We start from the raw sequence: 26,265 nt of genomic DNA on the forward strand, positions 1-26,265 counted from the left end.
GAGAGAGAGAGAGAGAAGGGAGGAGATGATAGTAGTAGTGGTAGAGAGAAAGATAGTTTAGGAATTTTATTTAATTTTTTAGAGTTTGGATAATTTTGCTTGTAAAAATCATTTTTTATGGGTACAAATAGTAATTTCTTTTTTTTATGGATAGATATGTCAGCGTTTTCAACTTTCGTGAGTAGAAATTATAGTTTACTCTTTATACAATCTTTAAAACTAACTCAATCAAATGTAGTTTCATATAAATATGTCAATTAAATAATTCATTAATTAAGGGATAACCATGGTGTTTTGAGAGTTACCTGAAATATTAATTTAGATTTGAATGTGAGATCCATAATTGAGATAAAAAATAGTAAGAGAAATTCGAGTTCTTTATTCGGTGTTCGACCTTTTTAAAAAGGTCATGTATGTGGTAGATGCTACTTTTTTGAGTGAGCATTTTATTCTTATTAAGTCTGACTTTATGTTTTGGGTCAGAGTATGAGTACATAGTATCATCTGGTTATAAAAGATATATTTTCCATTAATATTAATGACAGCAAATTTTTTTTTTCTTTTTTGATCATCGATGATATTCTGTCTAATAACTCAATATTATTTTTGTTCCTAGGTGAGTAGCTAGCTCCAAAGTATAATTTGTCCTGCTTAGTATTTGAACTTACTTTTCCTTAAACGGGATGAAATATATGTTGGCTCTTTTAAAAAGAGTATCAGTAGACACCTACAAAAATACTCCTATGCTCAAGTTAGGAAATGTATAAAATGATGAAAATGATATTCAGAGTGAATATATTTAGTAAATTTTCTGTATTTATGGGATTGTTATGCTTAAAGTGGTTATAGATAATTACGATTTTGTAGAATAGTGTTCTGATTTTATGGTAACTGCTCTCATTGTTATTTGACATTTTATTTAAATTTGAAAAGAGGTAAAACGTGTCTATAATATAATAAACATGTTATGTTAAGTTTCAATTTATAAATATGATTGGTTTTGGTTATAATTAACGGATCAATTTTAGTTATTCATTTTATTTATAATTAAAGATATTTTAAAATATTTCAATTTTACTACTCAAAAATCAAAATAATACATACAAAATGTATAATAAATAAATAAATACAAATTTTATATTCATTGAGTCCCATTCAATTTGACGATGAGCTCACCCATTTTTTTATTCTTAAAAAAATTTAACTTCTTCAATTAGCATGATTTTTTATTAAAAAATATTAAAAAATTATTAAAATTTATTATTTTTTGTTATTAGTTAATCATTAATATTAAAAATATAAAATAAAATATATTATTAAATTATTAAACTAAAAAAATTGAATTAATGACTAAATGATAACAAAAAAAATTCTCTATGTCGAAAATTATTTTCTTTAATTATTTGAAAAAAAAATACGGCTAGGCTTATTTTTAAGAAAGACATCCGCGGAAAGTTAACAAGGCGGAATATTTTCAGCTCGGCTGAACATGAAAAATGGCTTCGCTAAAAGTTAAAAAAGCACATCTTTACAGACCAAGCTTTTGGTATAGGTTTAAATACTTAACCCTGTCTGAAGCTCACGGTGAGGTCTTAATTTTCATGTACATTGAAAGCAAACTACCAAGATCTTTGACCATTCACATCATTTATATTATATCTCAATTAGGAGCGTAAGTTATCGAACCGGATTGAAAAATACTATTAAACCGAACCAAAAATTATAACAACCGAATAAAAAAATGAAAAAAATTGTTTTTTTTTTTAATTAAACTGATTGATTTGGTTCAGTTTGGTAGAAACCAAACCGAACCGAAAAAGATTTTGCATAGTGGTTTTTTTTATTGATTTATCCTTACTGATTTAATCTAGGAATAAAACCCTAAATCTGAATACCCTTACTCTCTTTTCCTTTCACTCGCGCAGTCACCCACTTACCCTCAATCCTCACTCCTCACACAGACACCTACTCACCCATAGGCCACAACTCACTTCCATCTTCCATTTTTTCTCCTCCATGCAGCCATGCCTGAGAGAATGAGATCCTCAGAGAGCCAGAGAGTCAGAGAACGTCATCCAATATCAAGGAACTCCTCCATCGTCGCTCGAAACCGTTGCAAGTCATCCATTCATCTCCGTCGCAGGCTCGCAGGCGTAGCAAAGAGCAGCACCGTCGCACGAATAGGTTCAAAAATTTCATTAAGAAAGTTAGGATATAAGACAAGTGTACTGTTCAACTCGATGTTCCCACTAGATGGAACTCTACATACACCATGCTTGAAAGTGGTTTGAAGTTTCAAAAGGCAGTCAAGAAATTAGGGGAAAGAGATACAGAATATGCTTTAATGCAAGGTGGTATTCCGAGGAATCTTGATTGGGACAATGAAAAACACTTTATGAAATTCTTGAAAATTTTTCATGATGTTAACAAGAGTGTGTCTGGTAGTTTGCTTGTGACTTTTTCTCAATATTTTCATGAGTTTTGTAAGATCTTGCGAGTGTTCAAGGCTTCGTGTGGTAGTCGAGATCCATTACTTGGGAGTATGGCTGAGAGGATGAAACTTAAGTAATGACAAGTACTGGGGTAACATAAAAAATATCAATATGATGATTTTTGTTGCTGTGGTTATTCATCCTAGATACAAGTTGAAGTTTGTGAACTTTAGCTTTGAAAAGCTATATGATAAGGATGATGCTGATTTTTTAGGTAAAAAAGTGAAAGAGACCTTCTCCAAGATGTTTGAATGCTATGTGAATGCAAATAATTGGGGTAGATTTTTTACTTCAGCAACAATGGATTGTGCATCAGATGTGGGAGTACCTGATGACAACATGGCTGGTGATTTTTTCAAAGAGGTGCATTTTCATGAGATCATCAACAAGAATGAGGTGGATTTGTATTTGATGGATGGTTTAGAAAAGTCTTGTGATCAAAATACTTTTGACATATTGAATTGGTGAAAGGTAAATTTTAGCAAGTATCCTATCTTATCCCAAATAGCTAGAGATGTCTTAGCAATGCCGGTCTCGACTGTTGCTTCAGAATCGGCTTTTAGCACTGGTGGAAGAGTGCTTAACAACTATAGGAGTTCTTTAACTCCAAAGACAGTTGAGGCATTGATTTGCACACAAAATTGGCTTCGTGCTTCTCCAATGACAATTGATTTTGAGGAGCTTATTGATGAGTTTGAGAAACTTGAATTAGGTATGTAAAAAAAAAAATTGTAGTTCCTTCCATAGTTTATGTTTATAATTTATAATCTATGTTATGTTTATGTTTATAATCTATATTTATTTTTTTTGTTTTATTTTTGTAAAAATTACACCAACCGGAGAAGATGATGATGAGTCTGGTGTAGATTCAGATTAAGCATGGTGGCTGTTTAGTTTTTATTTGGTTTAAAGTGACTGTTTCGGTTTTTAGTATGTTTTAAAGTGTGTTTATTTTTGTTGTTTTGCTAGATATTTTTAATTGTCTTTGTTTTATGTTTAATTGAGTTGAATTTGGATGTGATGTACTCTTGTTATTCTAGTTTATTAATGATTTTAAATTTTATTTTATGGTAATTTAAATTTTAATTATTAGATGTAAAAAAACTGAAAAAATCAACCGAACCAAACTGCTGTTGGTTCGATTCAATTCCATTCGATTGTTCAAAAAACAACAAACTAAATTATTAGTACCATTATAAAATCGATCAGATCAATTCGATTGATTTTCAGTCTAAAATTAAACCAAACCGAACCAATTACATCCCTAATCCAATGGATAGAGATTAATGAAATATCATTTTCCGTCCCGGGAACCGCTTCCTATCCTTTCATATTCTGCTTCACGGCTTCATCACTCACCATGACTGAGCTTCTTCCCGCAAGCCCGCTTTCAATCTCGCTCCCAGAATCTCATAGATTCGCCTTTCTCAGCAACAATCAATGCCTAACACCAAATTCCCATGTACCCTTCTCTCAAGAATTCTCAAAAACCACTGCCACCCTTGTTGTAGTTGCTTCTTCAATGGGTCCAAGGGTCCATGGAAGAGGCTCAAGGGGCGGTGGTTATAGCTTCTACAACAATAAACAACTTGGATTTGATGAGAGAGAGGTGAAGAATTTGGGCTTGGAGGGTGACCCTACTGGTGATGGTTCAGTTGGTGAAAAGGATATTGCCGATAGTAATGATCCATTTGATGGTGCTGGACTCAGGGAAATGGACGATCCTGTTGGGTTGGGTGCCAATGGTGAAGGAGAAGAAGAAGAAGAAGGAGGAGGTTTTGAAGACGACGATGATTTGGTTAAGGTTCAGGTTCCGGGTGGTGCTGCAAATGATGATTTGAGAAAAGATGATGTTAAAGTTGAGAAATTTAGTGGTAAGGATGGGATTAGAAGGGGTAAAGAGGTAATTAGAAGGTCCAATTTGTTGGCTAAGCAGGTCATTAGTATAAGGTCTGCTCTTAGCTTGGGGTTTGTTACTCAGCTTTGGGTTGACACCACCTCTGTGAGTGACCATTTCTTAAGCTATAAATGTAAAGCATGCTTTTTTGAGGAATTTATTTATAATGTTTGTTATTTTCCTGGTTTGCTACCTGTTTCTTTGGGGTGGAAAGCATTAAGCATGTTTGAATATTGATTATTAGCTTTGTTGAACATAAACTATGTTAGTCTAAGCACACATTTATTGATGTATCTCCTTTTGGTGAATTTCATGTGCAGTGGATGGTTTTATTTGTGGAGGTGAGGCCAAACTTGCTTTCTGGGGATGCAGATAAGTTCTTTCTGGAGGACATTAGTCAGGTATAACAAATTTTGGAATAACACATTTTGAATGCTTTATGTGTATATGCTTTCCTACAAGTGTTTTACACCATTTTTTAGTTTGTTTCACTTTTGGAGGAGTTCTGTTGCCTGCAATAATATGTAGAGAGGACCATTCGGGTCTGCTACCAGTTAAATTATGTAGATGCTTCCAGATCAAGCTTTTTGTCCGAAATTTCCAACGCCCATATATTCCAATATGAATCTGTACTATGCTTTTGCAACCTTGTCTTATGGTCTTACTTGAATGTGGTGTGCATTTTTAGCTTTGCAAGCTAGTGACCTCTTGTGTTTTTCATGCTGTTGAGTGTTCTGTTGGTTCTCTTTTCAGGTCGGGGATGTCGTCCTTGTCCCAGATGAACGCGTGATAGAGAACGGATTTAAAATGGTTGGATTGGAGACCCTGGTATGTTTTAAAGTTTTATATGATTCTTTGTTGTGAATTATTTTCTCCTGAAAGATTTATTGTAGGGTTCATTGTTTGGCAGAACATGTTGGAGAAATCTTCTCTTTTGATATTTGTTATTGGTACTCACTTTGTTGTGTTGCTTAGGTTATTATGAATTGTGTTCATGTAAGATGCTTTTGCTCTATCCTTGTTTACTAGACGGTGAAGATTCTGCAAATTATGTGAATGTGATATCTGATGTCTTTTGAAGTTGGTATCATTTATTTAAAGTAGAAACAATGAGAATTGATTAGTCATAATTGACAAAGTGTAATGAGATAGCAAAACATTATGTAGGATTGAAACTAAGTGGTATCATAAAAATGTCGGTGATAACCTTTTTTCAGATCTTGGGAACCGTTTACCATAAACTATGTTGTAAATGCCTGAATGGTTGTGTTCAAGTTTTCAACTACTTGTTAGTAAGATGAAGATATCTTCTTATTTCTTCTTCAAGATCAAATACTTTTATATTATCTCCTTTGGTCTTCTGTATGATTTTGGTTCTGATTGGTTATTTTGGTCATTTGTGCCAAAATGAAAAGTGCTCTTCATCATGGTTTTCTAAATTTCTATGCAAAATCCAATACCTGTTATACGATTTTTCCCATGCCTTAACCCTTTTCAATGAGTCATCATGGGAAGCAGTTCCATTTAATTTGATATATGATTTAGTGGTGCCACCACTATTTTACCACACTTCCAAAATTAAAACAAGGTAGGACTATTTTTAAGATGGTAATTGATTTATCATATTATTATTTGATAGGTTGGATACAAAGTTGTGACACCCTCCCAACGGAATATTGGAAAGGTGATTATACGTTTATTCTTCTATTTTTATTTCACATATTTATTTATATCCAATTATTTGATAAGGGAACTCTAAACTCTTAGGTGCGTGGATACACATTCAGCCTCAATTCAGGTGCTGTTGAAGAACTTGAGCTTGATTCATTTGGACTATCAATTATCCCTTCAACTTTGGTAAGTAAGTGCCTCTTTGTAAGGTTAATAAAACCAAGTTCAGAACTCAAAATAGCATGCAAGTTTGCCAATCCAATTGGAAATGCAAGTCTACATCCTATGTTAACAAATCCAAGTCACAATTCCTTCATTTTGATCATTTGTGACTCCTAAGGGGTTTAGTCTACAAATTGTAATTCTTGATTGCCATACTTTTAGGTGAGTACTTACTCTTTGCTAGTCGAGGATGTACTGGAAGTAGTATCTGATGCTGTTGTGGTTCGCGAAGCTGCAGCGTCGCGTATACAAAGGCTTTCAAAGGTACCTTCATTTCAATAATGGAAGTTTGAGTGTACGAGTGTGTCACATTACTATTTCACATTTTACATTTTCTTTTGCCCTTACGACTACCGGACTAAGTAGGATATTGATTTCGGCAACATTGCTTCCTTTTCTGATTAGAACTTCGTGATGTACTTCCCCTCTGTTTCTTAGCTCCTGAAAGTTTTGATTCCTGCTTATATATCAAGCCATGCTTGTTATTATTATGGCTTGTACATGGGAACTTGTGATTCTCATGCTTTATTTTGGTTTCTCCGTTTTATGGCTATTGTCCATAGATTTTTAAGCAAAGTCATCTAATTATATTATTTGGTTGGTAAAAGTCTAATTATATCATTTGGTTTGGGTAAAATACTGTCTTACTCCCTAACATTTGAGCTAAGTCTTGTTTTCGTCTCTAACATTCTAAACATCTTATTTTTATTCTGAACGTCTTATTTCGTCCTGTTCTAGTTTTCTGGTCAAAATTAAGTATTTTTTCTTCGAAAAATACCCTTTCCTCCATTTGGTTTTATTGAATTCATTTTCTTTTGAAATAGTTGGTTCTCTTTTTCTACTCCGGGAACGATTTAGAATTTAGCAAGGAAACAGAACAACATTTTGACTTCCCAATAAAACATTGAAGAAAAATATCTCGTGTATTCATTTTGTCTCCTACACCAAGTCGATATAGGTCTCTCTTATCGTTAAATGGATTAGTTGGATAGCATCGCTCTATCGCTATGTAATCATTATTACTACTAAAAGAAATGTCATTGACTCATTTCTTTACTTTGTCTTGCTGATCATAAAACAACCCTATTTGCTTGTCCCAGGGTTTCTTGGGCAACCAGAATGTAGGAGTTTCTATGGATGATCTTGAAGGTTATGACTCTGAACCATCTGTGACATATGGCCAAGTTTCAAAGAAACCTAATCAAAGATATTGGGATAATGAAGATGATTGGGATCTTCCAATGGACTATCTTTGATTCACATGTTTTGTCTGCTAACTCTCATGTAGTAATTACTCCTTTTAATCGAAAATATAGTGAAGCTTTAATAAGCCTACCAAGGATGATACAAAAATACCATACCAAATTACCAATTGTCTTTTTTATTTTTCTTTATGGTGTAAAATAGGCTTGCATTTGTACAGTTATTTTCATAGATTTTTCTTTTCAGACATTTTGGTTTTCAATATTTTTTAGTTTAGCATTCTCTTCGGCTTTTATTGCCTTTTGCCACCTTGAAAAAGTAATTGGTATGTAATAAGAATTTAAATAATAAATTATTTATGTATTTAATTATATTTATGTATTTAAATAATGTTTTAAATAATAAATTTGTTGAATTGCATGTGAGATTGGAGAAAAACACATGATCAGAAAAGGAGAGAAGAAATTAGGTACATTAATGAAGAGTCTCAAAGAATACAAGTTTTATGACTATCTATTTATAGCTACACTAACAGTTATGCTAACTAACTTTGTATACCTCGCTAACTAACTCTGTACAACTTACCAACTATACAACTAACTGAAATTAAATAACAGTAGTGGCAATAATGATATCAAGTAACACCCTCCAGTAAGCTTGCATTGTTGGGGGAGAAAAGGTTCAACAATCCAAGCTTAGAATATGCAGCATGAAAGGGACCCGGAGCAAGGGGTTTTGTAAGAATATTTGCTGCTTGATTGTAGGTTGAAATGGGGAGAAGGTGGATTAACTTTTCTTGTAGCTTGTCACGAACTATGTGGCACTCAACTTCTATATGCTTTGTCCGCTCGTGAAATACAGGATTGGTGGCAATATAGATTGTTGAATTGCTGTCACAGTATATATTGATTGGTTTTTGAATTGGAGCACCAAGATCACGAAGAACATAGCTTAACCACTAGGCTTCTCGGGTTGCCAACGCCAAAGCTCGATATTCAGCTTCAGAAGAGGAGGCTGCAACTGTGAGTTGTTTCTTACTTTTCCATGTTACCAAAGAGGGTCCCAAGTAGAAGCAATATGCATAAGTAGACTTGCGAGAATCAGGGCACCCGACTCAATCAGAATCCGAGAAACCGGTGAGATGTAAGTCCGACTTTGCCGAGAAGAAGAGACCTATAGCTGGGGATCCCTTCACATAGCGCAGTACTCGATGAGCTGCCTTTAAATGTTCATTAGTAGCACAATCCAGAAACTGACTAAGCTTGCCAATTGCATAGCTAATGTTAGGTCTGGTATTAGACAAGTATAGAAGTTTGCCAATAATTCTTCTATACTGAGTAGAATCATGAAGCAATTCTCCAACACCTTTGTTAAGTTTTGCACCATAGTCAATGGGAGTGGTGGCCGGTTTACAACCTTCAAATTCAGTTTCTTTGAGCAGATCAAGGACATACTTTCTTTGATACAAAGCAATCCCATTTTCTGATCTTGCTACTTCCAACCCAAGAAAATATTTCAAATTCCCTATGTCTTTAATTTTGAATCTGTCATGAAGGATTCTCTTGACTGATTCAATTTCATTTAAATCATCACCCGCTAGTACCAAGTCATCCACATATACAAGAATTGATGTAAATCCCAAAGAAGTCTGTTTGGTAAATAAACTATAATCTGATTTGCATTGAGTATAATTCATCTCAAGCAAGACAACTTTTAGTTTGCAGTTCCACTGCTTGCTTGCTTGTTTCAGTCTATACAAGGACTTCTCAAGTTTGCAAACCTGCCCTGATGAAGCTTCTAAGCCTGGGGGAACCTGCATATATACTTCTTCTTTGAGTTCTCCATGCAGGAAGGCCGTGTTCACATCAATTTGTTTGAGATGCCAGCCCTTGACTGCTACAACGGCCAACACAATTCTCAATGTCCCTAGCTTTACTACAGGACTAAAGGTGTCTCTGTAGTCAATACCAGCTACTTGGGTGAAACCCTTGGCAACAAGTCTGGCCTTGTGCCTTTCAACCGTTTTATCAGGGTGATATTTTGTGCGAAACACCCATTTACAACCAATTGCCTTCTTACCAAATGGCAAGGAGGTTAGCTTCCATGTCTTGTTTTCCTCCAAAGCAAGTAGCTCAGCTTGAATAGCCTCTTGCAAACAAACTTGAGTTATAGCATCCTCATAGCTTTTAGGTTCCAAATTTTGAATAGCAAGAGAGAATGCAAGATGCATAGGAGAAAGTCTAGAATAGGACAAAACATTTGAAATTGGATACCTTTGAGCAATGAGCTGGAAATCGGATAGAGCAGTGTGGATGGTCTTACATTCATAATCTACCAAATATGCAGGAGCTCTAGTATGCCTAGTGGATCTCCTTATCCCAGCAGTTTTAGGCAGGAGTTGACAAGGGACATGTGAAGAACCTGTGTCTACATGATCATGTGATACAGATGCAGATGCTGATGTAGAGCCTGTATTTATATGATCATGAATTTCTGCATAAGACAAGACATCCTCACTATCACTCAAATTATGAGGTGCTTCATCAAGTTGAGTTTTTAAATTTAGCTGATTCACATCATCCTGAGGGTTGAAATTATTTTGATTTAGAATTTGAATTTCGTTTCCATCCAAAAAGCTATAGTCAAAGTGATGAGATAAGTTTGCTGGAAATTTAGAAGTGACTTTGTTATTAGAAACTGATTTGTGACAATAAGGAAAATAGTATTCATAAAACTGCATATCTCGAGATAGAAAAATTTCTCGAGTTTGCAAATCGAATAGCAAATAGCCTTTTGTACCCTCCCTGAATCCAAGATGCAGACATTTCCTGGCTCTTGGATCAAGTTTACCTCTATGTCTATTAAGAGTGCTAGCATAGGCTAAGCAACCAAAGACTTTGCGATTTAAAATATCTGGTAAACACTTGTAGAGAACTTGGCAAGGAGATTGATTTTTCAAAAAAGGAGTGCATAATCTGTTTATTAGATAAACTGCATGCCCAACACTATAATTCCAAAATGATTTTGGTAAATGAGCATGAATCATGAGAGCACGAGCCACAGCAAGAATGTGCTGATGCTTGTGCTCAACAATCTCATTTTGTTGTGGCGTTTCCACACAAGTTCTTTGGTGGGTGATACCAGTAGAGCTGTCAAATGTAGGCATTAAGAATTCAGGGCCATTATTTGTGTGAATTGTCTTGACACTTGCAGAAAGTTGAGTTTTAGCAAAAACAACAAAGTCCTTAACCAACTGAGAAGATTCAGCCTTAGTTTTCATGAATAAAATCCAAGTGAAACGAGAACAGTCATCTACTATAGTCAGAAAGTAACGTTTTCCAGTAAAAGAGGGAATGGACACAGGTTCCCAAATGTCAACATGAAGAATGTCAAACACAGCAGTTGCTACATTTGAACTAACAAAAAATGGTGATATCTTTTGTTTACCTAGATGACATGAATGACAAGGTGTGTCACTCTGTATACAATCAATGAATTTAAAATACTTGTGCAATGCAACTAGCCTATCATGTGATGGATGCCCTAGTCTAGCATGCCATAAGGAGCCTGAAATGTGATGGTTGCGAGAAATTACTGTGATATGAGGGAGAGTCCTGATTTTCTTGTGCAGAATGTAGAGACCATCAACATTACTAGCTGCACCAATCATCCTCAAAGTGTGCAGATCCTGGATCTCACAATCTTTGTCAGTAAAATGCATTTTACAATGCAGTGATGCAGTGAGCTTTGAAACCGAAATAAGTTTGAAATTGAAGGTAGGGATGAATAATGCGTTTGTAAGGTAAAGATCATTAGAAAACACAATGGTTCCCATGATGCAGCTTGTCGTGAGAGCACCATTGGGTAATCTAACAACAATGGGATCTATCTTGAAATAATTTTGAAAATCTGCCAAGGAATATGACACATGGTCTGTAGCACCAGTGTCTATAACCCAAGGCTTGTGTTTCTGAGTTGAAATGTTTAGAGCCATGATATGAGATTCAAAATGCAAAATGTGCACCACTCTAACTTTATGAGGTGAAGGATTATTTTTGGCTGAAATTTGGCTAATGCTATGAGAATGAGATTGATCTTGTCTGCTAAGCAATGCTTGAAGCGCTTCTCTTTGCTCTGGAGTGAATTCATTAATGGTCGGTTCACTCCTTGCTAGTTGATGAACGCTGAGATTGTCATTATCATCCTCAGAAGCATCAGCTGCTGTCAAGCAATTTGAGTGCATTGCAGCCTATTTTGCCCTTTGGTAGATTGGCCTTTGTTTCCTTTGCTCTTCCCTTTCACTTCATTCTGAGAAGGAGAGGCTGAGGAGCTCACCAAAATCTTTGTATCCAAAGCATTATCAAAACTGAAGAGTTGCCTCTTCTGCTGAGTAATCATGGACAGAATTTTGTTAACGCTAGGCAATTCATCCATAAGCATCACTTGAGACTTAACGGTTGAATACTGTTCTCTAAGACCTCGAAGAAACTTTGTGACTCTATCTTCTTCTCTTTGCTGTCTTACTATGCGTAAACCGCATTCACACTTAACGCAGTCACATCCAGGGATCGATCTGAAATCATCAACCTCTTCCCAAAGGTTCTTAAGCCTAGCAAAATAGGCAGTAACGGACATGTCTCCCTGTTTGAGCGCATAAATCTCCTCATTTAACTCAGCTACTCTAAACTTGTCCCCTTGGTAATATCGATGTCTAAGATCGGTCCACAAATCATAAGCTACATTATTCCATAAAACACTTTGATGTATGACAGGGCTCAGGGAGAGATTAATCCAGGCAACTACATACGTGTTGCATCATTGCCATGCCTTAAAATTCGGATTCGTTCTCTCAGGCTTCAAAATCGTACCATCAACAAATTCGAATTTGTTTTTAGAATAAAGCGCATTCATCATAGCTTTACTCCATGCACTATAATTCAAACAAGTGAGTGTGACATTGGTGATAGATATACCTAGATTTTCAGACAGTAAAATGTAGTAAGGACTTGAAAGATCTTGATTCGGATTTGTCTTGTTGAGATGACTCTGGATCTGTGCATCTTGACTGAAGAATGCTGCAAAATGCTGAGCATCCATCGCACCAACACCTCCAGATCCAGATCCACTTCCTGATTTCTCAGCCATAAGTGTGAGTTTCACCAATTGGCTCGTAACCTTTCTCTCTCAATCTCGTTGATCGGAACACTTTGTTACGTCTCCGTGAAGAGAGGTGAATTAACGAAGCTCTCATCAAACACTGTTGTGCGAGTTCGAGAGAGAAGAAGAAAAGAAAATAGACGAAGAAATGAAGAATGAGAGGAGATCAATCGAAGAGGAGAGTTTCATATCTGATAGAGGAAGGCGATTCCAGATCTGATTGAAGAAATGAAGAATGAGAGGAGATCAATCGAAGAGAAGGGTTTCAGATCTGATCGAGGAGGGCAGAGAAGAACAGGGAAATTGCGTTATCTGTGAAACTAGACTCTTCAGATTTTCTCAAATCACGCCAAATGATCGTGAATCAGAGAACAAGCTACCTATTCTTCAATCTACAATCTCCATGTTCCTCCATCCACGCTCACCTCACCATGTTGAATTGCATGTGAAATTGGAGAAGAACACATGATCAGAGAAGGAGAGAAGAAATTAGGTAATGAAACTTGCATTAATGAAGAGTCTCAAAGAATACAAGTTTTATGACTATCTATTTATAGCTACACTAACGGTTACGCTAACTAACTCTGTATACCTCACTAACTAACTCTGTACAGCTTACCAACTATACCACTAACTGAAATTAAATAACAGTAGTGGCAATAATGATATCAAGTAACAAAATTTGATAATTGATTACTTTTTGCATGTAATAATAAGTAATATTTTTCCACCACCAGTTTCAATATATTATTTGGAGATACAACTGCATGCTTTCTTTTTTGTTGAATTTTTAGTATTAGTATTAGCAATGCTACCAGAGGGGCACAGTTAAACAAGATGTGGTGACAAACTTGCTAGCATCATTATAAAACTTGCAAGAATGGCACTTTTTAATTTAGATATGGAAGGAGAAATAGTGTAGGACACAGTTATGGAGTGTATGAGTGCTTTACGCAATTGTGGTGTCAAGAGCAAATCGGACCGTCCGATTTGTGTTTAAAAAATTTAAAAAAAATTGCATTACACAAATCGGACGGTCCGATTTGTATTTTAAACAATTAAAAAAATTTAATATTAAAATCGGACCATCCGATTTTTGTTTTCAAAATAAAAAAAATTTAAAAATACAAATTGGATCCTCCTATTTTTCCTCCCACACAGATCGGATGGTCAGATTTGTGTTCAAAATTTTTTTTTTTACAAAGAAATCGCACAGTCCGATTTCTTCACTTTATGATTCAGAAAAAATATTCCCACATTTATGTCTAGCACCACCCATCTCTATACCCATACACAACACACAGAATCTGCATATCCAAAAAAATTAGCCCAAAAATGGTCAAACAAGGGTTTGCTTTGGAACAAGTCTGAAACTCTCAATATAGGAATTTAGCCAGTTGAACAAACAACAAATTAAATCTAGTTCAAGCCTAATCAAAATAGTATAAGAAATAAAGCATAGAAAATAGTCAAAATACCGATAAGAACAAACAAAAGCACTAGCCGTTAGCGCCTCCCTCCATTCAAATTCAAAGTAAAATACACTCTACTCTTCACTCAACTTTCCATCACCATCAACACCTTCCATCTTCTTCTTCTTCTTTATTCTCCATTCTACTTTCCATTTCTTCGCTGCAAAACATAACAATAAAAACCTATCATCTAAACACGCCACAATGCAAACGCAAGCGCAAACTCACACTCCGATTTCCATACCTCCGAAACCTCGGCCGCGATCAGGCCGGACACCACTCCAGCCGAAGAACAACTCGCCCGCCGATCTCCGGCCGAAGCCCAAGCCCAAGCCCGAATCTGAACCACTCTGCGAGATCACACCAGTCCGCGACAAGGAGAACCGTATTATCGCGATCACCGCCGCAGCGGAAGCTACTCTTCCTCCTCATACTGCGGCTGCGTTGGCTCCGGTGCAAGTGCAACTCCCCGAGGTGTCGTCGCTGGCGGAGGAGCTGAGCGCGATCAAGAAGAAGGTGGAGAGGATGAGGATCGATAAGGAGAAGACGGAGACAGCGCTGAAGGAGAAGGACGCGAAGCTCGACGCCATGATGAAGGAGCTCGAAGACAGAGGAGAGGTTCAGAAGAAGTTCGAGATTGAGGTTGATCGCTTGTTCCGCTTGAAGGAGCTCAAATATCGCTGCATGGTAAAAAAAAAAATCAGTTTCTCTCAGAATTTCTTAGATTCGATTCAATTCTGAAATCGTTTTTTTCTGTTTTGGATTTTGATCGGAACAGAGAGTTTCTCCGATGAGAACATTGAGAGAGAAGGAACATGGAAAGATCGTTAATGAAGCTGCTCCATCGTCGCAATCTCAATCTCAATCAGAGGTAAATCGCTATTTTATTTTATTCTACTTTCAATTTTAGGAATATTTAGGAATTACGTTTTGTTTTTAGTTTTCATTTTCTTCTATGAACGAATTGATGAGAAGAAACTGACGATTGACGAATGTCGGGAATGGTGCGTTTTTTCTTGTGTAGGAGAAGAGTAAAAATGAGGAAACGACGTCGTTTGAGTGCGAATCTGAATTGGAGGAGTGTGAAGTGCAGAGTCCCGGTTCGGCTTGTTCACAAACTGATACTAACACACAGCAAAAATCATAATCAATTAGGCAGAGAGTTTTGGAAATTTTACTGTTTCCTTCCCATACATAATAGCTCGTTATGGTTTATTTTTGTTTACATTGCAGTGATGCAATCTGTGGTGTACTTTTAGATTTTAAGAAAGAAAATAGCTCATAGCTTGTATTGTCGCCAAGAAAGGGCAAAAGAGAATTAGCATTTTGTGTTTTGAACTTGTTGATATTTTTGGTGAAATTTTGATTTTACTTATGTCCGAAATGTAAGTTTAATACCTACAAAGTGTGTGTTTGGATTACAGTTTGCAAACCAGAATTTGTATAAAATTGATTTTGTAAAATTGATTTTGATGATAAGTTAGTTTGGGTTAACTTGATTTATGTTTGGTAATCTTTATATTAAAATTGATTATAGTAAAAATAAATAAAATAAAAAATAAAAATATAAAAGAGAGTACTATAAATTTTATAATGTCACACAAAAAGAAAATATTCTATAATTTTTTTTAGTATCGTCAGTACTCTTTAATTTAGTATTATTTTAGACTATAAATTTTTATTATTTATGACTCTATTGTTACTTATAATTAATTTTTTATTTATTTTGTCCTTTTTTTTATAGGATCATAATTTATATTAAACGTGGTATATAAAATTACAATTACAATTACAAATTTTACAAATTTAAAATAAAAAATAAAAAAATTAATACAAAACAAAAATAGAGTACATCAAAGAATAGAAAAAAATTATACAGATAAGAAATAATAAAAATTCCATAAAACCAACAATATATATCATATGAACAAAAAAATACCATAAAACGTAAATAAAATTCATATGAATAAAATCAAATAAAAATAAAAAATTTCAATTTGTTAGTAATTGAAATAAATCTGAACGATTTTGATGAAAAAAATGAAACTAAAAAATTATGAAGAAGTAGGAAGAACTACAAAGAATGACTGTGAAGATAATAGTTATTAGTATCATTCTTGTAGAAGAAAATGAAGGGTAGGGTTGGTAAAAAAAAGAAATATTTTAGCTTCTCCTAAACATGAAACGTGAAACGCAGAAGCTACAAATTTGAGCTTCTCCTAAACGTGGGTTCAGAGGCAGAATCAATTCTGCGTTCACAAAGATAAAAATTGCCAAACATCAAAGTGAAACTTTCAAGAAGCTCAAACGGATTTCTCTCCTCCCCAACGTGTTTGCCAAACACACCCAAATTTGTTCAAGATCACTCATTCACATGTATTGTCCTGTCATATGTGTTTTTTGTCTCATCAATAGCACTCATAAAATAGAAAATATTTCTAAGGAAATTTTTCACATATTTTTACCGATACTTTGCTATGTCATGCTGCAGTACTGTTGAGATATATAGTTAAAAATATTGATAGTGTAGATTTATTGGAATTATTATGTGCTAAAATCGTAGATGGACTGTGAAGCTATTCCATAAACCCGTTGAAAGCTTGACTTTTTTTTTGGCCTTTGGCCCAATGTCAAACAAACCAAGTGACCGGGTCGGGTCATGAAACAGCAGAACTCTACACTACAAAACCCGTGCCCTTTCTTCATCTCTCTAGCTCTTGATTTTCGTCAGCTGTGCAGTCATTACCGTCGCTTGTCTGCCGTCGATCCCAGAGGCTGCGCTGGCACCAATTCTCGCCGCCCTGCTGCCTCAGACCTTCAGTTTTGCTATGGCCCAGTCCTTCTCCCTTGCTGCAACAGCCGATTTTCACCGCAGCCGTCTGATGTGTTCGTCCGCGGGTGAAGCCAATTTCTGCCGCAACTCCTCCATTAATCTTTGTTGCCAGTAAAGCTCTGGTTGGCTCCTCTGCCACGTGTAATTTCTTCTTCCCTGGTTGACTGCCTTGCCCAGGTGAGCTAGTGTTATTCACGGAGACGTTTCTCCTTTCTGGCAAAGTCGCATCAGCACCGTTGACAACTGAGAGAGGGTTTAGAGTTCCGAAATTTGGCATCAGGTCTCTCCGCCACATTGATTTCCCGAAATTCAGATTTCCTTGCCTTTGAATTCTGGAATGCAATGTGTTTTGAGTCTTTCCCATTGAATGGCTTCGATTGGAGCATCCATTCTATTTGAAGCTTCCCTCTTCAATTGTTTCGCTATCTCTCATGGGGGCTTCCGTCTCCAGTTTTTCTCCAATTGGCCTGCCAGGGAACATTTCGCCACTCCATCTGTGACTTTATTTCCCTCTCTAGGGACCCAGGTGAAGCCACAATTGGAAAGACCCTGAGCTAGAAGAAAAATATATCGAAGAATCGGATTCTATTAAAATTTGTCCCATATTAAGATTTGTAGCCAAAATTAGTGCCCTTCTCATTGCTTCTGCTTCTGCAGCCAGGTTGGAATGAGCTCTAATTCTCATTGATTCTCCTGTTAACAGTTTCCTGGAATTGTCCCAAATCACAATTGCATTAGCTCCCTCTGCTGTCGATCTACTATACGCAGCATCTACATTCGCCTTCAGCCAGTCCCCCGGTGGAAGTCTCCAGGCAATGCTCCTTCTGCACATACTCCTATTCTGGTTTTGCCTGAGCTGTTCCTTTTTTTGCATTGCTTTCCTGATTTCTGATTCTAGGATTTTAGCTCTGATGATGGTAGCTTGGGGTTAGGGGTAGTGTTTTGGAATATAGTCTGGTTTCTTGTTTTCCAAATCTCCCAACTTAGCATTCTAATTCTTCCAATCATATCCTCTGCCTCTTCCTTTTCTTGTCCTCTAATTTTCCTGCACATTTCAAGCAGCCATTCTGCAAAAGTTTTGGCTGTCTATGGTGTTGGTGAACATTGACTCTGTGCTCCAAACCACGTTGCTCTAGTCCAAGGGCATAGAAGAATTGCATGTTTCGTGGTATCTATCGTTTCCCTGCAAATTCGACAGATAGGAGTATTAGTTATTTTCTTTTTAAATAAATTATTATATACTGGTATTATATCATGTGCAGCTTTCCATTAAAACATTCTTATCTTCAACGGGACATTCATTCCCCATATCTCTTTCCAAAGATCCGTCATATCTATGCTTGTTGAAGGTCCCACTCCCTCGCTAACCTGTTTTTCCTTCTTTGCCACATGATATCCTGTCTTAACAGTGTAACCCCCATCCCATTTGAAAGGCCATATTAGTCTGTCCTTGCTCCTCAGTAGATTTATGGGTGTTTGCAGAATTTTGTTGCTTATGTTCTCCAGAAATAATTATGTTATTCTTCCTTGTTTCCATCCTTCTCCCTCGATGATGAGCTCGTTTACTCTGTCCACTGAGTAATTTCTGCTAAAAAAGATTTTACCCATGCCCATTACCCAGTTGTCTTCCCATATCTTTACTTTTGAGCCCTTTCCAATACTCCATCTCCTATTCCTTCTCAAGAAGTCCCTGCCTTGGATAAGGCTTTTCCAAGCCCATGATCCCCCACTCCCGATGCCTGCTTCCCAAAAATTACTATCCTCAAAATATATTGCTTTTAGAATTTTTACCCATATTGCATTTGGATTTTCAATCACTCTCTATGCTTGCTTGGCCAGATAGGCTAAATTCTGACACTGTAAGTCCCTGAAACATAACCCGCCATCTCTCTTGCTTTTACAAACCTTGCTCCAGCTTTTCCAGTGTATCCTCTTCTCTCTCTCTCAGAATTTTCCCACCAAAATCTTACAACTTTTGATCCTATTCTTTGGCAAAAGTTTTTGGGCAGCAAGACAATGCTCATAGCATAGCTGGGTATGGCTTGAATAACTGCTTTAATCAAAGTCTCCTTCCCTGCCTGGCTGAGTAGTTGCTCTTTCCACCCTTCAATTTTGTTGTCTATCCTTTCTTCTAGCCATGCCAACACTTTGTTCTTCGACCTTCCCCAATGTGCCGGTAACCCAAGATATTTCTCAGGATTTTTCTAAGTTTGCATGCCCATAATCTCTTATATATTGACCATTGTCTGAATCGGTACCTACTGTCCAAACACTATGCCCAATTTCTTTAAATTTATATTTTGTCCTGATGCATCCGTGTATCTGTTCAGAATTAAGATGCTTTGATAAAGTTCCTCTTCTTTGACTTCCGCAAAAAGAATGCAATCATCTGGAAACAGAAGGTGGGTGATAACTGGTGCTGTTGGAGCAAGTTTAACGCCTGAAATACGTCCTTCCCTTTGTGCTTCCTCCATAAGTTTTGTGAAAACCTTTGCTGCTATGATGAAAAGGTATGGTGATAAAGGATCACCTTGCCTCAAACCTCTTTGAGGTTTTATTCTCTTAGACAGCTTACCATTTATTTTAAATTTATAACTTGCGCTTTTAACACACTCCATTACTAACTGTATCTAACTCTGCTCAAAACCAAAAGAGTGTAAAATATTTTTCAAAATGTCCCACTCTAACCTATCATAAGCCTTGTTCATGTCCAATTTTACAGCTACGTTTTGGGAGCCAAACCTGCCTTTTCTATTTAAATTGTGGAACGCCTCCTGAATAATAACAATGTTGTCTTGTATTAGTCTTCCTTCCACGAAAGCGCTTTGAGTAGGGGAGATTAATTTATCAAGAAACTTTTTTAACCTGAGGACAATGATTTTTGTCACGATCTTGTAAATGTAATTACAGCAGCTGATAGGTCTTAATTGGCTAAGGCATTCGTGTTGTTTAACTTTGGGAATCAGAACCACCGTAGTTTCTTCCATGTCCTCTGGCATTCTCCTGCAAGCAAAAATTTCCTTAATAATATCGCAGACCTTTCTACTGATGATATTCCAGTGCTTTTGAAAGAATAAACCGTTAAGACCATCCGGGCCAGGCACTTTCAGGCTTCCCATACTGAAGGCTACATCTCTTATCTCTTTATCTGACACTTCCTTTAGAAGCTCCCTGTTCATTTCAATTGTGACCTTTTTTGGGATAATTCGGGTGCATTCCTCTACTTTGCTCCTTGTGGTTATGGCAAACAGATTAGTGAAGTGTCCCTCCACCAATTCCATGATGTCCTTGCTTCCTGTAATCCAATTTCCCTCTGCGTCCTTCAATCTTTCGATCTTATTCAAGTCTCTTCTTTGAATTGTCGTTGCATGGAAGAAGGATGTCTTTTTGTCCCCAAACTTTAGCCATTTTAATCTTACTCTTTGGCCCTAGTACTTTTCTTCTTTTAATCTTACTCCTGATTCTGTAGTTTTGTAATTTTTTCCTTAAGTTGGTTAATTTTCTTATCTGCTCTAGTGAAATTTCTCTTGCTCTATTGCTCCAATTCCTTCTTGCAACTCTTGAATTTTCCTTGTAGTTTTTCCCATTTATTCCTTTTATTCTCATTCTTTTCCCATCCTTGCTTAATGATCTTCTCACAATCTTCGTGATCTTCCCAATATGCTTCAAACTTGAAGTGGCGTTCAAATTTCTCTCTCGGTTCCAGCCTTAAAACCAAAGGGCAATGATCTGATCCTATCGCCGGGAGGGCTGTAAGGGTTACATTCTGATATAATCTCCTCCAATTCCAGTTGACAAGCACCCTGTCTAGTCTTTCTCTTGTGACGAACCCATTCCTAGGATTGCTAAACCATGTGAATTTTCCTCCCTTAAGATCAATGTCCATTAATCTATTGCCATTCACAAACTTCCTAAATTCTTTCATCTTCTCTCTTGGCTTTGGGTGTAAGCCCACTTTTTCTTCTTGATTCAAAATATCATTATAATCCCCAATGAACAATTGTGGTTCATTTTGATTCTGATTTTGAGCTACTAAATCCCTCCATTACTTCTTTCTCTGCCTAAGGTCTCCATACACAAAACAGCAATCCCATTTATTTCCTTTCCTATCTGTAATATAAGCTTTAATAACATTATGACACCAAGAGTAAATATCAAGATTCATATTTTTATTCCATAAAAGGCTTAGACCTCTGAACAATTCCCAGGGTTCTACACAAAAGAATTTATCAAAACGGAGTTCTCTCTTTAACTTTCTGATGTTGCATTGCTTAGCTCTTATTTCCATAAGGAAAATTATGGCTGGCTTGATCTTTTTGTAAAGATCTTTTAATTCAGAAACTGTCGTATTTGCCGCCACACCTTGACAGTTCCAACTTACTATACTCATGGCTGGGATTGGGGTATGTATAGGCCCGCCTCCTCAGCATCTGTACTACTAAGAACAGTTTGCATTTCCCTTACACCTATGTCTCTCTCTGTTACATCTTCCTTCCTAATCCTTTTGGTCTTGGCACTGTCTTGAAGCAGTTCTTTTTCTTCTTCTTCTTCCCCTACATCTTTCATCATCAGAGTGTCCTGCTTAGCCCTCTTCCTCTTGATATTCAATTTTCTTATGATCTCCATTGTGAGCCTCTTTTCCCACTCAGCATACTGGTGCAGAAATTTACAACCACAAACTAACCGGCAAGTGCACCGGGTCGTACCAAGTAATACCTCAAGTGAGTGAGGGTCGATCCCACGAGGATTGATGGACTAAGCAACAATGGATAAATGATTTACTTAGTTAGACAAGCATAAAATGGTTTTGAGATTTTCAAAAGGTTTAAGTTCGAACTCAGAATATCAAAAGAATAGACAAATAATTAAGTTGGGAATAAAATATGGAGAAGATAGTTAAGGCTTCAAAGTCATATATTTTTCCGAATTAACTTTTCTTACTAACTATTTTAATCATGTAGGATTTAATTTATGGCAAACTATATGCTACTTGATCCTAATTCCTTAGACCTTTCTAGTCTCCTCTAAAATTCATCAACGACCAATTCCTTGGTCAATTAATTCTAATTAGAGGGTGCAGTTCAAATTCCAGTTTATATGCCACAAAAATTCTAACTACCCAAAAATAAGGAGATTATATGTCACGTATCCCGTTAAATCCAAATAATTAAAATTTAGGAGAAATTATTTTCAAGCTATTGTTCAAGTAAAGAGTTTTTCCAAGTTTTACAAGAACTCAAATAGAAAGAGGGTCATACTTCCGTTCCACCCAAATTCATAAAATAAAGAGAAAAAACAATTCTTAAATTATAAATCCATGCATAAATTAAAATAGAAAAAGTAATAAAACAATCCATACAAATAGACAGAGCTCCTAACCTTAACAATGGAGGATTAGTTGCTCATGATTCAGAGAAGAAAATAAGGATTCTGGTAAAATGTACCGAGTTACCATCTGATGGCATCAGATCCCTTTTTATAACTAATCCTTTTTAAAATCTAATTATCTAAAATTAAAAATAATATCTTTTCCTAACAATAAGATTTTGAATTTAAATTCGAATTAATTAACAAGCCTTCAGCTGATGGGTGGGGATCACTTGATTTGTCCATTCTGAAGCTTCTAATATGTATTTTCTGGGCTAAAAACTGGGTCAAAACAGCCCAAAAATTGCCCCCAGCGTTTTTTTGTATTTTTCTGCACGTGGCGCATGTCACGCGTACGCGTCAGTCACGCAGACGCGTCGCTGGTCTTCTTCGCAAGTCACAGGGACGCGTCAGTCATACGGACGCGTCGCCGAGCAAATTCTCAATTCACGCGTACGCGTCTCCGTGGATACCTCCAACTCACGCGCACGCGTCAGGCACGCGTGTGCGTCGCTCCTCGTAGCCATCTCCTTTGATTCTTGTGCTGCAGAAACTCCATCAAATCTAGCCGAATGCTACCTAAAATAAATAGTATTGCAAAAAACTCAAAATAGCATCCATAGTGGCTAAAATATAATTAATTCCTGATTAAACTAAACAAATTAGATGCAAATTCACTAGGAAAAGATAGAAAAGATGCTCACGCATCACAACACCAAACTTGAACTGTTGCTTGTTCTCAAGCAACCAAAACTAACATAGGCTTAGGATGTGAATTTGCATGAGAATGGGAGTTCGATTAAGCTCATGTCTCTTTTTATAGTGGGGTTTATAACTGTAATCCTGGATAGGTTTAGCATCTCACTCTCCTTCGAATTAGGAGGATGTCATTGTCATTCGGAATTAGAATCCGAATAATATTATGAATTCTCTGATCTTTACATTTCAGTTTAATCCTTGAACACAGAAAAATTGACTTTAATTTATTTATTTATTTATTTTCTTTGGTGCTTTGCACCTTAAGCCTAACCGTGACTTTAAATGTTTTGTCTCAAGGATTACTTGACACAGAAACACCACAAGCACTTAACTGGGGGACTCTCTTTGAGTCCTGATTTTTCTTTCAGTTACTCCCAGACAGTGGTGCTCAAAGCCTTTGGCATACTCTGTTAAACGCACTTGGTCTCGACTCTAAGTGTTCTGTCTCAAGGATTACTTGACACAATCACACCACAAGCATATGACTAGGAAAACAACTCTTTGAGCTTTTAATCATGTCTGACCTCCCTAGTCATTGATGCTCAAAGTCTTGGACCTTGCCTTTATTATTTATTTATTTATTTATTTTCTTTTGCTGTTTCTTTTGCTTCAAGGATTAAATTTTTGTTTATTTCAGAGAAGTCATAATAATTCTCTAAATTCCTGTTCCTTATACATCAACATCCCTTGATTCAAATTCAAATATGCACTGTTTATATGATGCATTTAGAATTACAATTAATACCACCACATTTAAGTAAATAAGACTACTCGTAAAATTAAACTAAACTAGACCTAGAATTCTCACTAATAAAGGATCATGCAACAGACAAAGCAAAATAGCAGAAAATCAGAACATAACATAGAAAAAGAGGGGAGGAAAAAAATAAAAGGAACTCAACCACCTAAGTTATCCTAGCGGTTGCTTTATTCTTCAGTTTGTGCTCCTCCGTGAAGATGATTCGCCTCCCTTTTGTGCCAGAAAACCTATAAGCGCAGCGTCAACACCAAACTTAAAGGTTTGCTTGTCCTTAAGCAAAGAAGAACTAAAAATAAAAACAAATAGTGAGAGGGAAGAAAAATATAAAGATAAAAGAACAAGAGAGAATTAGGAGTGGGAGAGAGAGAAAGAAAAGTGAAAACTGTGCGGCGAACAAGTGTAGTTGTGCAGCGAAGGCGACGCGTACGCGTGGGTTGTGAATTTTCTTAATGACGCGTTAGCGTAAGGCACGCGTCCGCGTGCCATGGGTTTTGTGCGATTCGCGCGAAGCCAACCTCGCGCACGCACAACTCTCTGTTCGCGTATCTTGGGAACCAATATTCTCAGACGACGCGTGCGCGTGCAGCGTGGAGGACCATTTTTGCAAATGACGCGCTCGCATCAGGGACACGTACGCGTGAGTAAATTTGTGCCTCTAGCACGATTCCAGCCCCAAGCCAGCACAACTCTCTACCCAAACACTCCTTTACATCGATTTTGTAGGTCACGCGTACGCATCAATAACGCGCTCGCGTGAATGACAAAAATCACAAATGACGCGCACGCGTGGGATACGCGTATGCATGGATTTGTTTGTGCTAGAGGCATCATTCTTGCGCCACTCCTGTGTAACCCTCTGTTCAAATTTATTTTTCACGCACACCCATCTAACGCGTACGCGTCAGCGACGCTTGCACGTCGGGTGCTCTTCTTTTTTTTTCCATAAGGCCCGTATTTTCATATTTATCATTCCTTCAACTTAATCTCGGATCCATTTTAATGGAAGAAAATAAGGTTTCCTTCAATTTTTAACTTCTATTCTAATCGTACCCCTCAAAACCAATAATATTAAAGTTAAAAAAAGTCTAATTAAAGAATTTATACTTGCATTTTTTATTTCTCTGTGGTAGAAATATATATAAAGAGTATGTTGAACCTTTTCAGAAATATAGCCTAGACTGATATTTTCATTATTTAAAATTGAAAATAAATGAACCAACCCCAAACATACCCCCGAATCGAATCTCTTTAGAAAGAAGATCTTTTGTCTCATGGTAGCCTGCTCCAGTTCCCTTACGAAACTTTCGTTATTGGGTTAGCCATACACTTCACATGTTTCTAACTCATAATTCATTAGATACTTTTTATGAATGTCAACTAAGTATCGTAAGTAAATTGCTCCCGGTTGTTCAATCATTTGATAACCAGAGTTATTCTTTGATAAATTTGAGCAAGGTAAACAATAGTAAATTTTGTTGGAATTGATAAAAAAAACTATTGGAAGCAAAAGTGTATTCCGGGATACAATCCTGAATTTGTATAATTCAAAGAAAAAAAAAGAAATGGTTGGTACCCTGCGGATCCACTCTTTTTCCTATTGAAAGATCAGCCTTTTGTCTCTGTCTCTGTGTTTTCACATCGACAATTCTTTGCAGATGAAGAGATGTCAAAGGGGCAGGGTTCCTGTTCAAAAATAGATGCATGATCAGAAAAATAGTGAAAACTCAATAAAAATCAAATAAGTAAGAAAACTACTATTACGAAAAATAACTAAGGATACGAAATTATCGGGTTGCCTCCCGACAAGCGCTTCTTTATCATCACTAGCTTGACAGTCAGTTCTGCTAGTTCAGCAGATGAGTGGACCTCTGGCAATCAATCTCGCCTCTAAGATAGTGCTTCAACCTCTAGCCATTCACTGTAAATTTCCTGTCAGAATTCTCTTCCTATATTTTCACATGACCATATGGTGAAGCTCTGGTAACCACAAATGGTCCTGACCATCGGGATTTCAGCTTCCCGAAAAAGAATTTGAGCCTTGAATTATATAGAAGTACTCTTTGTCCTGGATCAAAGGCTCTGATGGCAATCTTTTTGTCATGCAGTAGCTTGGTTCTCTCCTTATAGAGCTTGGCATTCTCATAGGCTGAATATCTAAATTCATCAAGATCATTCAACTGAAGCATTCGCTTGATTCCTGCAGCTTCGGAATCAAGATTCAGATACCTGATTGCCCAGTAAGCTTTATGCTCCAACTCAACTGGCAAGTGACAGGCTTTGTCATAGACCAACTGATAAGGGGACATGCCAATGAGAGTCTTGTATGATGTCTGGTATGCCCAGAGAGCATCATCAAGCTTCCAAGACCAGTCATTTCTTAAAACACTGACGGTCTTCTCTAGAATCCTCTTAAGTTTCCTGTTGAAAACTTC

General features: G+C 36.6%; 3 protein-coding genes across 3 annotated transcripts; 2 read left to right on the forward strand and 1 right to left on the reverse strand.

Moving 5' to 3' along the window:
• Positions 1–3,806: 3,806 nt before the first annotated feature.
• On the forward strand, positions 3,807–7,853 carry LOC107469296 (uncharacterized). The gene is made up of 7 exons (XM_016088676.3): positions 3,807–4,494; positions 4,710–4,790; positions 5,143–5,217; positions 6,029–6,073; positions 6,157–6,246; positions 6,445–6,546; positions 7,383–7,853. Exons 1-7 carry the CDS (start codon positions 3,853–3,855, stop codon positions 7,536–7,538), a joined length of 1,191 nt encoding a protein of 396 aa, XP_015944162.1. The 5' UTR covers positions 3,807–3,852; the 3' UTR covers positions 7,539–7,853.
• A 6,340-nt stretch (positions 7,854–14,193) lies between these two features.
• Positions 14,194–15,525, forward strand: LOC107469297 (high mobility group B protein 6-like). Its single transcript, XM_016088677.3, has 3 exons — positions 14,194–14,801; positions 14,893–14,985; positions 15,139–15,525. Exons 1-3 carry the CDS (start codon positions 14,319–14,321, stop codon positions 15,259–15,261), a joined length of 699 nt encoding a protein of 232 aa, XP_015944163.1. The 5' UTR covers positions 14,194–14,318; the 3' UTR covers positions 15,262–15,525.
• Positions 15,526–20,479: 4,954 nt separating this feature from the next.
• On the reverse strand, positions 20,480–20,833 carry LOC107469286 (uncharacterized). The gene has a single exon (XM_016088666.1). It carries the CDS (start codon positions 20,831–20,833, stop codon positions 20,480–20,482), a length of 354 nt encoding a protein of 117 aa, XP_015944152.1.
• Between the last annotated feature and the right edge of the window lie 5,432 nt (positions 20,834–26,265).

This window comes from Arachis duranensis, chromosome 10 (genome assembly GCF_000817695.3).
Source record: "Arachis duranensis cultivar V14167 chromosome 10, aradu.V14167.gnm2.J7QH, whole genome shotgun sequence".
Lineage (NCBI taxonomy): Eukaryota > Viridiplantae > Streptophyta > Magnoliopsida > Fabales > Fabaceae > Arachis > Arachis duranensis.

What these genes read in the sequence shown, in the direction of transcription:
- LOC107469296 (XM_016088676.3), top strand. Translation starts at nt 3,853, where the DNA reads ATGACTGAGCTTCTTCCCGCAAGCCCGCTTTCAATCTCGCTCCCAGAA. An exon ending in TTCTGGAGGACATTAGTCAG is followed by an intron (nt 4,791 to 5,142) that starts GTATAACAAATT and finishes TTCTCTTTTCAG; the next exon opens with GTCGGGGATGTCGTCCTTGT. An exon ending in CCCAACGGAATATTGGAAAG is followed by an intron (nt 6,074 to 6,156) that starts GTGATTATACGT and finishes CTAAACTCTTAG; the next exon opens with GTGCGTGGATACACATTCAG.
- LOC107469297 (XM_016088677.3), top strand. Translation starts at nt 14,319, where the DNA reads ATGCAAACGCAAGCGCAAACTCACACTCCGATTTCCATACCTCCGAAA. An exon ending in AGCTCAAATATCGCTGCATG is followed by an intron (nt 14,802 to 14,892) that starts GTAAAAAAAAAA and finishes TGATCGGAACAG; the next exon opens with AGAGTTTCTCCGATGAGAAC. An exon ending in AATCTCAATCTCAATCAGAG is followed by an intron (nt 14,986 to 15,138) that starts GTAAATCGCTAT and finishes TTTCTTGTGTAG; the next exon opens with GAGAAGAGTAAAAATGAGGA.
- LOC107469286 (XM_016088666.1), bottom strand. Translation starts at nt 20,833, where the DNA reads ATGGACATTGATCTTAAGGGAGGAAAATTCACATGGTTTAGCAATCCT.